At 42.6% G+C, this 10,639-nt stretch overlaps 1 protein-coding gene across 2 annotated transcripts; it reads left to right on the forward strand.

Annotated features, from left to right (window-relative positions):
• The first annotated feature begins 11 nt into the window (after nucleotides 1–11).
• LOC132196902 (protein dopey-1-like) lies at nucleotides 12–9,271 on the forward strand. 2 transcript variants are annotated; one of them, XM_059619840.1, is made up of 18 exons: nucleotides 12–164; nucleotides 281–398; nucleotides 482–898; nucleotides 1,150–1,623; nucleotides 2,124–2,854; nucleotides 2,918–3,350; nucleotides 3,517–3,857; nucleotides 3,946–4,357; nucleotides 4,414–4,666; nucleotides 4,730–4,934; nucleotides 4,993–5,701; nucleotides 6,029–6,370; nucleotides 6,422–6,652; nucleotides 6,843–7,310; nucleotides 7,456–7,763; nucleotides 8,046–8,063; nucleotides 8,116–8,280; nucleotides 8,338–9,271. In XM_059619840.1, the coding sequence occupies exons 1-18, from the start codon at nucleotides 106–108 to the stop codon at nucleotides 8,654–8,656; spliced, it is 6,003 nt and encodes a 2,000-aa protein (XP_059475823.1). In that variant the 5' UTR covers nucleotides 12–105; the 3' UTR covers nucleotides 8,657–9,271. The 2 variants fall into 2 exon arrangements, with proteins under 2 accessions (XP_059475823.1, XP_059475824.1); XM_059619841.1 differs by lacking the exon at nucleotides 8,046–8,063.
• The last annotated feature ends 1,368 nt before the right edge of the window (nucleotides 9,272–10,639 follow it).

Genomic DNA, 10,639 nt, shown 5'->3' on the forward strand with positions numbered 1-10,639 from the left:
CACCAGCTGTGCAAGTTGCGATGTTTGACACGGAACGTAGAGAGTCTCGATTTGATCAGGAAAACAAGGAAATTTTGGACTTTGCAAAGATATGAGCTGAACAAAATGAGTGCCAGCGTGGAGGAAGAGTTCCAGTTGATGTCCAAGGACCCGAAATATCGCAGGTCAGCACACTTCCCTTTGCGTACATAATTTCGTCGAGAGTCTTGACCTGTCACTTTTTGACATTTGATTGCCCTTAATTGAGAGCAAAATTTATTCAATCTGCTTTATGTTTCAGTTACACGGCGGCTGTTGATAAGGCGCTCAAATCCTTTGAGTTCACGTCAGAATGGGCCGACTTAATCTCCTCCCTGGGCAAACTGACCAAAGTACTTCTAGCGCACACGAAATTTCAGGTAAAAGCTTTCTACGTTTTATTTTTTACTTATAAAAAAATGTTGCTTTTTCTATGAATTACATTTTGCTTTAAAATTTTTAGGTCGTGCCGAAGCGAATAAAAATTGGCAAGCGCTTGGCGCAATGTCTGCATCCAGCCCTGCCATCCGGGGTGCACCTGAAGGCTCTCGAGTGCTACGATGTGATTCTCAAGTGCATGGGCACTGCCCGCCTAAGTCGCGACCTGTTCGTCTGGGCCTCGGGCCTCTTCCCTTTGCTCCCTCACGCCGCCATATCCGTCAGGCCAGCGCTTTTGTCCCTCTACGAAACCCACTTTGTCCCTCTTGGGCCCCGTCTTCTGCCCGCCCTGCCAGGGCTGCTCTGTGGCCTCCTGCCTGCCCTGGAAGAGGGCTCCGATCATTTTGCACGCACCTCAGGTCTGCTAGACCTTGTGTGCGATGCGGTTGGCAAAGACCCCTTTTACGCATGCCTCTGGGATGTCCTTGCCTCCCACTCATCAGTAAGAATGAAAATCAATCATTGATTTAAAATTAATAATTCATACAAGAAAAAAACCTTGACATTTTATTAGAACTCACAATGATGTAGAACAAAAAGATTTTATACTTTTTAGCTTAAACTTTATCTCCTTAAATATGATTTATTTTAATATTGCCATGGCATTTGCTCCATTACAATATAACGTCATTAAAAATTAATTATTCCTACGGCTAGCTATTTTGATGTTCTTATAAATAAATTTCATTTTAGGTTAGACTGCCAGCTGTGAGCTTTGTCTTGGGGAGGTTTGATCGACGCAAGCCCTTTGAGGAGCAGAGCCACCTGATTGGTCCTTCCGAATCTCTCTGCCTGGCCCTCCAGGACTCGAGTGTCTTGGTTCAAAGGGCAGTTCTCGACCTCCTCCTACTCGCGCTTCCTCTGGACAGGGTTCCTAAAGAAGAGGCTGCTGCTCTTGTTACTGCAGCCTTGGCTGCTCTCCTTCGAAGGGATGCCAGCCTCAACAGACGCCTTTTTGCGTGGCTCTTAGCAGCTGATTTTGAGAAGCACCTTTTGGCCGCGGTAACCGCTGCCTTGGCCGCTAATGATGAAGATTTTCTCAGGCCCTTTCGACTTTTGGTGTCTCTACTGGACCGGCCAGAGTTAGGAGGGAAAATTGTTGACCAAGCACTGCCTGACATCCTGAGGAGACTGTATGGCCATAGTGATAGTCCTGATAAGCTTAAAGTGAGTAAATATTTTTTTTAGATTCCTAGCTTCTTTTTTGTTTTCCGTAATAAGAATATTGCGAAATATCCATTTACTTTAACGTCAGTATTGTACCAATATTAAGCAAATTATAAGACTTTTCATGAATTTAGTCTTTTCCTCCCCAACTAAACTTTTTTTTATCTGTTTACTAGTTTTAGTATCACCTGCATCTTCCTGCCTGTAATGTAACATAACAGGATTTGAGATAACGCAGAATTACAAACATTATTTATCAAAAAAGGATGTAGATCGAGGTAAAAAATTTCCCAAACCATGAGCTTATCTTGTTAAGATGGAAACTTAAAAAATACATTCTTTCATTTTAGATTTTAATTCTACAGATTATCTCATATAATAAAAACACAACATAAGAAATTGCTTTTCAATGATTTTTTAATGGTCATTATCAATATTATCAGAAATAATAATTTCCGATGCTGGAAGGTTGTAAATATTTTAAAATTTTCCCTCAATAGGCCGCAAGTTTGGTCTTTGGAGCCCTTGAGCCCGACCATGTCTGGCGTCTGGCCGGAGCCCTGTTTGAAGCAGCTGTTGAAAATCCTTCAGAGTCTTCAGAGACCGTCAAGAGCGTTGGTTCTGGCTCCCCAGATGTGCAAGAAGCTTGCGCCCTGACCCTATTTCTCCTCCGGACAGTCGCGTTGGACGCCTATGCTGACACGCCAACACAGCACCTGCCTAGCCTCTTTCTCAGGGTGTTGGCTGCCCTGTCGAAACACTGCGAGCAGCTTCAACCTGCAGACCTGGCTGCTGGTCTGCGACTCTGCAGAGAGGTTCTGGAACGCGTCCAGCCTGGCGGAATTGGACGGACCAACGACGCTGACGAGCAAACCAGCGAAGTCAGCGTTGGGTCAGAAGTGCGTGAGACGGACGCTGCCCCTGACCTGACTTCAGCCGCATCTGAAGAGTTGGACGACGATGACTCAACTTTGGTCGAACTCAGCGATTCCTTGGAGGCTGAGGCGCTGTTGGCCTCTAATACAACCACAGAAACAACCGCCAGTGTGGCTCCCCTGATCATTTTTAACCACGAAGAGAACGCCTCGGAATCCACATCACTGCCCGTCTTTACAGAAACCGAGGAGACCACAAGACAGCACACGTGGCCTGAGGAAGTCACTCATGAGGTCAAACAACCGGCGCCATTGATAGCCGAGTGCTTGGCACACTTCCAAGAATTTTTCGTCAGGTAATTTAAATTTTTTTTATAAATTAATTTGTATCTGATACACTGAAACTAATTTATTTACAGACTTGTTTCCAAACGCGTCGTGACTGAAAGTACAGACGTGACTTCTGCCTTTCAACACTTGCTCAACGAAGACGCTTATGGGCCTCACGACTTAGAGGCCCGCTTGCAAGAGTGCCTTGGACAATCCGCCTCGGCAGCAAGGTTTCTTCGGCCTGGCCGTGCGACAATAAACTCGCCCCTTGCGTCTGCCAGGGATAAGTGGCCTGAAGAGGCTTTTGCCGAAGCGTGCAGGCTACTTGTCGAGTTGTCTTCATTTCCAACTCTAGGCACGCAACCCCAGGAAATGCCAGTCACACCTGAGCGTCCACCCTCGTGGCTCCAAACTCTTCTCGTCCTCACAGCAGGGCTGCCGAAACCACAGCGTTTACGTTTATTAGCGGCGTCTACACTTCTGGATTTGCTGGCCCTTTTGCAAGCTGTTCCAACAAATCAGGTAGAGTTTCTCAGTATCTTACTCAATATAATATAATTCAAGTTAAATTTTTTAATAAAAAGTTATTTATATTGGAAAAAGATCAATTACTGTTTTAGAACTTGGAACATAAAAATGGGTTGTTTTTCACTATTATTCATTAAAATTTTATGAATGTTGATTTCAGGAAACAAGTGCAGGCACAGTTGCTGTTGTGATTCGACCCCCTCTGACCCCCCAGCAGATTGAATTTGTAGCAAAGCGGACAACTGTATTCCCGACTGCGACCAAACTCCTTTGGGAGGACCTAGGAGCATCTAGTCCAGCCGACCACCTGCAGTGTGCCACCCTCCTGCTGCGTCTGCACAATGCCTTGCCAGATTGTGACCTGGTCGAGGACGTTCTGACGTCAGCCCTCACAGCAGAGCATGACTCACAAGAGGCTGCTGAGGCCTTTGAGCGATTTTCCACCCTTTGGCACCTGAGTCGAGAACCCTCTGACACACCCAACATCAGATGTCTAGACAGGTTAGATTCATAGTGATAAATGATAAAGAAAACAGAAGACTTTAATTTGAGTATGTATGCTGATGAAAAAATCAAATCATTTTTAAAGGTGCCTCTTCAAAATGCTGGACAATTTGAAGCGATCACCTGGTGCTCTGCGTCTGCAAGCACAAGCATGGCTGCAGCAAGCCCTCCTTAGGGGAGACACTGGTCGTCTCCTGGAACCTTTGCTTATGGTCCTTTTGGCTCCGGGAAGTGCCAGACTTGGACTTCGACACGCAAACATTTCCCATTCGTCAACAGTTTTGGGTAGACAGCATTCTGCAGCAAAAATTTTAGCCGTCACTTCTCAAGATGGGCACGTGGTCTACCACGTTTCTGACAGGTCAAATCCTGTTGAAGCGAGGCGACTTTATGCCGTTTCAAGACTAATCAGTTCTGAGGACGGACACTGCATCACTGAAGGCAATATAATGCGTGCTGCTGAAAAGCCCCTGGAAGTTTCAGTTACTGTAAATCCAGTGAGTTTACCCAAAAATTATAATTTTTAATTGTTAAAAATAATGAAAAAATACAGATGCCAGATGGTGATGAAGTAGAGGGTGTTCTGCAGGACATCATTACAGCTGTAGAGGCGCAAGACCCACCTGCTCCTAGTTGTGCCATTCATCCTCTACACTCGCACTTTCTCCTGTACTGCCAAGTTTACGATGCTCGAAGGGTACTTTATGCCATTGATGCTGTCAGGGGTCTTCTTTTAGCAGCCCCTCGTTCTTTTTTGTCTTCAACTGCTTCCACCGGGTTGGCCTTGGCTTCTGGAAGAGGACCAGGTATAGTTTAAATAAAAACTTTCTAAAATTTTATGTGCTGGTCTCATATAATTTTTTTTTTAGCTCTTGTCACTCTTTTAGCCCGACACGCACAAGCAGCAAACAGTGGCCTGAGTTTTTCAGGTGAGCTGGCTCCTGAATGGATGGCATCTGCAAGGAGCAGCATGTTCCTTGAAGCCGTTGTTTCTTCTCTGCTTTGGTACACAAGGAGTTTTTATCCTAATTTGGGCCAAGCACGACTTACTGAAACTGAACTGACAGTAAACAGGTACTAAGTTAGAAAAAAGCAAAAAAAATCAGAAGTACTAAAAATTGTTTATTTCTAGACAAGTGCAACTAGCAGCTGCTGAGTTACTAACCCTGATCCTCACGGAACTGGCCTCCCTGGCTAGAGACGGTGGTCGAGGTCTGGGGCAGTATCTTGGTGACCTTTTGCAGCGTTGCCGCCTCCCACAAACAGTCCTGTCACTCCTGCTTGCTTCTGTCCACCGTCCAAAACAGGAGGCTTTCACAGAAGAAATTCTCATTTTTAATCTGAGTGGTGGATCTGCTGTGTGCCTTCAGCGACCTCCTGCTCACGAAGAGGCCTCGCAAGGTCAACTTCTTCGCCTAGTCCTGGCCTTGGTGGTACTCGAAGAGCAGGCGGCCAAAAGGGCAGCAACCTCTTCGGCCGAAGGTGCTACTGCTCCAGCAGGTCATCGCTTGACCTACGTCCCTGGCCTTCCAGTTCCTCAGCAACCAAAGTTTGTGGCCGCTGTGAGTGCTGCCCTGAAGGCTGAGCACAGTGGCCACTTGCACCAAAGCTGGACGTCCATGTTGACGTCCGCTCTTCCGTACATGGGGCCCGCGCTGCCACATGTGGTGCTGAACGCAGCCAGTCTTGTTTGCACCAACTTGGAAAGGGTTGCTGGCTTTTACGGCGAACTGGGGCCAGAACACTGCTGTTTGCCTGCCCAGTATGTGACCACTCAACTTGAAGCTCTGTCTGCACTGCTGCACTTCTGCCTTTTGGACTCAGCAGCAGTTGCTTTCCAGGTAAATTTTTTTCCTGTAACAACTGTATTTTTTGTTTACTAGATGTGAATTTTAAGTTTTTTTTTTAATAAATTACAGATTTATTTAACATTTTTGGTTGTAAGTAGAAAACATAAAGATTTTCTTAATTTATCATTACTGATATCTATAATTTTTATTTTGATCTTAGAACTAAAAATAGTTACAGTAATTGAAATCATATCTAGAAATTACAGCTCCTGAGACATTGATGTGTATAATTTCAAAAGTTGCCAACAAAAATGCAAACAATTTATTTGAACTATGTGACTCAATTATACTTCTAAAAACTAGAATTATTGTTTGCAGGAGGCACCAAAAGGAGAATCTTTAGCTGAAGCTCGTAGATCTGTTCTGGCCAACATGCACCGCTTTGTAGCCTGCGCCGTCCGTCTTTGGGCAGCTGTTGCAAACGTTTCTGACGGACATGTTCTTGGATCTCCCCGTTCAATTCGTCAGCAGGTAGCCCACTTTTTGGGCCCAGTTGCTCTTCACCATAGCAACGCTTTTGTCGCCGCAATAGCCGCAGTTGCAGCTTCCAGCGGCCAGGGTCAGGAAGAATTAGTTGATCTCGTCTCCAGCATCAGAGTTTTTCTTCTTGATCGACTTGTCGCCACCGCTGCCGCGGTTCTCAAACAACCCCCTCAACTTGTAATAATTTAATGCTTTAAAAATCCTATTCTGAAAGGTTTCTTTTGTTAGGGTCAATCGATTGAAGTCAGTCTGCTGCAGTTCCTTGACTGCTACCTCCAGAAAGCTGCAACGGCGTCTCAATTGGCTGACAGCTGGTCTAGTCTTCTGTCTCTACTCAGAGATTGCGCCAGTTTGGCGCCACCGACGCCATTCATGGCTCTCGATTTGCTTGGCAGCCTTCTTCAGCGAGTATCTTTGGACAAGAAGGAAGCTAAACCTGTGCAAGACACTGTTGCTAAGGTATGATTCTACAGAATTTGATAAAGAGAATTTTAAATTGGCTTCGTTAAATTAATCTATATTTCATTTTTAAAACAAGCAAATCAAAATATGGATGTGTAAATCTTAAACAACAAATTAAATATTAGCTCCTCGCTATTATTTTGACTTCATTAATATTCTTATAATTTTATCTTGTTCTTGATTCTAGTTAGTGGAAACATGCTCGGGATTGGCGGCTGCTGGATTAGAACAGACCACCTGGTTGCGACGGAATTTGGCAGTCCGTGCAGAAGAGGAGAACTTGGATCACAGTGTGGCCGCTCTCACTGCCTTGGCTTCAACCCTGGCTCCCTTATTGGACGTGGCCTTTGGAAGTCAGGACAAAGACCGCGCCGCAACCTTACTGGGTGGTGTACTGGCTCACGTCTTCCCATACCTTCGCAACCACAGCGTCCGGAACGTGGCTGCCTTCAGAGCTTGTTCGCAGTTATTGGCCGCCGTTGCCGTTTATCAATACACTCGACGGGCTTGGAGACGTGAAGCTCTTGAATTGTTACTTGACCCTGCCTTCTTCCAGTTTGAACCAAAGTGCATGGCTTCTTGGCGCACTATCGTTGACAGTTTGATGGATGCGGCTACTTTTAGAGAGCTGCTTGCTCGAGTCGGAGTAACCCAGGTAGATTTTCTTTCAATGTGAAAATTTTTACAAATGATTTCTGAATGAATTTGCTAATATTTCAGTGATAATTAGCAAATTTGTACTTTATAAATATCCCTTTTTAATTTTTTTTTCTTCAACCATAAATCATTAAAAATTATAGGGTGGACTCTTCACAACCCGAGAGCAAGAATGGGAGCAAAGGGCTCAGTTGTTGAAACGTTTAGCATTTGTACTGCTCTGCGGAGAGCGTGATCAGTACCACCGACAAATGCCAGACATTCAAGAACGTCTTTCTGACTGTCTTCGACTTCCTCAAGCTGGTCCGACTTTGCACGCCCAGGTCTTTCTCTGCTTTAGAGTTTTACTGCTTCGCATGTCGGCCCACCACGTCACCTCGTTGTGGCCAGTGGTCATATCAGAACTTGTCCAGGCCATGATGCACATGGAACACCAATTAGCTGGCGACCGGTAATGGGACTATTTCAATAATCACTCATTTAAATCTAATTCTCTAAGATTTTTATTTTGTGTCGTTTAGTTTTCCAGACGAGAATATAAAATAAATTGATTTAGAACAAAAAATTAAAAAACAAGATAATCATAGCTAAAAGTTTCACCTTGTGCTTGTTTTACTTAATCTTTGTAGTCGATGTTTCTTTTTTTTATAAATTCTCATTGTAAAGTAGTCTAGCTGTTTCCATGTTTTATATTCTTTCTAATGAATTTTTTTTTCATTTCCATGCCTCTCAGGGACAACTGTCTCAACAAGTACATTTTTAATTGATCCCAATTCAGAGATATCTAAAATATTACATTGTAGCTCACAACTTCGCCTTTTGTCGGGACTGGATGCTGCTTGGGCACTTGACGAAGGTCTTTCTCCGTCCTCGGGCCATCCTGCGTGGCTATCCCTCCAGCTTGCAGCGTGCAAACTGCTTGACCTCATGTTGACGGTGCCTGCTTCAATGCTTCCCCAATTCACAATGTAAATAATTATACTGACTTTATTATTGAAAGTAATAATCTATAAAAAAAATTAAAGGTACCGTTGGGCTTTTGTGGCTGATTACGACGAGAGTCTTCTTAGCCCTGGTCAGCAAGGGCCTGATTTTGTGCCCCACGTTGTAAGGCTGTCACGACTCTTGGACAGTCACGTCCCAGGATCAATGCCTCCGATGGATGCGTCAGCAGGAGAACCACTGCTTCGTCAAGCATCAATCCAGTCTCTCCACCAGCTGCAAGGATTCTTCTCGGCTCTTGCTTCAGGTCGAAGGGCTTCCATTGAAGCCAACGATTGGAATCCTGTTTTGCTAGAAGAGGCTCTAGAAATTGACTTCTTAGAACCGCTGCCTGCGAAGTGAGACTCTGATTTTACATAACCATAATTGTGATCCTCAAAATTGACTGTGAGATGATTTTACTATAAAAATGAGTGGATGCAAGTATTGAATTTTGGAAGAACATAAATTAATTTGGGTCTGGTTTCCACCAATTTCTGTGAGAATTGGTTCACTTTTTCTATGACCAACCAGTAAACTTGATTTTAAATTTATAACAAAACAGTAATTTGCAAGTGAATAAGTGATATAAAATTTTCCATTGACGATCAATTTAAGGTAAATTAGCTTGTTTGCGTTTTTATTAGATCTGGCAATATTTTAAATTCAGCACAAAATCCTAGAGGATTATTTTATTTCCAAATATTGTACGTATTGATTATCCAGCTTTCAGAAACCCAAGCTTTTTAGCATAGGGGCTCTGCTTCAGTCGCTTCCAGTCATTAAATATGAAAGTAGTCTAATGTGGATTTCTGTCTGAATATATTTATGAAGTCATTGCAATCAGAAACGCAGATCTCCCGTGTTATTTGTTATCTGTATATTAACTGGAAAGATGAAACGTATCATTATTTTTAATCACAAAACGTAAATAGTTCAAATACACAAAATAAACAGTTTTAGCTGAGAAAAAGAAAATCCTGCTTTTTATTCTCAAAACTTAAAAAATTACAGCAACTGCTATTAAAACTTAAATTGTAATTTATCTAACTAATGCATCCCAGGAGAACCATTATTATCTGAAGCTAGCAAATTCGCGCTTAAGTCAAATTGAGGGTGGCGCTTGTAATTTACTCTTGTGCAGTTAGGGCGGGAAAGTTTTCCTCTCTGCGGATTTCCATTATAGCACTGCACATACTAAGGTAATTAATTTGCATGTTGATAATGCCGGCGACCCTCCTCCTCACTCTCTCTGTTTGTGGCGGCACATCCTGGCCCGTCGTCGAATATATGCGTTGTGTGTCACTGGCAGCAGCGCCTGACTTCGCAAATCAATAAAAGCGCGAGCAGACAATGGGCCTAATAAACTCGCTATAAAACATCTCTCTGAATTCAATCCTGCCTCGCATATCCTGTTCAAATTCCGTGCTGCCTGTATATATTTGCACTAAACGCCCGCCAGCGCTGAATAAAAATTAGCACCGCGTGAAGTAATCTCTTGGAAATAAAACCGAAGTAAAAATAAGCCACTCGAATGCCGCGGACATAAAAAATTTCTCAAACTTGGTGAGCATCGGAAAGGTCGTAAAATTTAATATATTCTTCTCTCGAAGGGAGGAAAAATAAATTAGGAGATGAGAGAAAATTACGAGACGAGAGCTATCATGTCGTCATCAGCGTATGATGTCATTTGCGGCGGTACGCAAATATAGAGTGGAGTACGACCAGGACTATAAAGTATAGTATTATGTCATTGGCGTAGGCGGTCCAAGGTATTGAGTCTATTCGGAGTTGAAATTTCAATTCTCTCATAGTTTTTTATTAATAATAATTAAATGCTCTAATTAATATGAATTTTAAATAATTTCAATTTCAATGGAATTAGAAAAAATATTTATTTTTTAATATTCTATGAATTTTGATCATTAAAATAATTTATTCATTTAAAAATATATGTATTTATTTTAAGTATTATTATTTCCCTAACTCAGTATATTAATCTGATTAAATAATTGATGCACAAAAATTAGATTTCATAATTAAAAAAAAGCTCTCTGAATTTTTTTGTATACAATTTAAACTTGCAGCGCTTGTAAAATGTGGAATACACTTAATTATACTAGATAATTCTAAAGATTTTTTTAATTACATAGATTTTAAACTAAAGATATTTTATGTTACAATCTTTTGCAAGCAGAACAAAAAAAAATTAATTTTCAATGCATGTATTACAAATTTAATGCATAATTATTATGAGTGTCGATTGGACCCACGTGCTGAAGTGCTGTGACCGTGAATCAGGCACGGTTTGTGGTCCAGATTGGCGTTGCGCTCTGGCGGGTGAGC

This window comes from Neocloeon triangulifer, unplaced genomic scaffold (genome assembly GCF_031216515.1).
Source record: "Neocloeon triangulifer isolate White Clay Creek 2 clone unplaced genomic scaffold, ASM3121651v1 ptg000012l, whole genome shotgun sequence".
NCBI classification, from domain to species: Eukaryota; Metazoa; Arthropoda; class Insecta; order Ephemeroptera; family Baetidae; genus Neocloeon; species Neocloeon triangulifer.

What these genes read in the sequence shown, in the direction of transcription:
- LOC132196902 (XM_059619840.1), top strand. Translation starts at nt 106, where the DNA reads ATGAGTGCCAGCGTGGAGGAAGAGTTCCAGTTGATGTCCAAGGACCCG. An exon ending in TCCTTGCCTCCCACTCATCA is followed by an intron (nt 899 to 1,149) that starts GTAAGAATGAAA and finishes ATTTCATTTTAG; the next exon opens with GTTAGACTGCCAGCTGTGAG. An exon ending in TTTCAGTTACTGTAAATCCA is followed by an intron (nt 4,358 to 4,413) that starts GTGAGTTTACCC and finishes GAAAAAATACAG; the next exon opens with ATGCCAGATGGTGATGAAGT.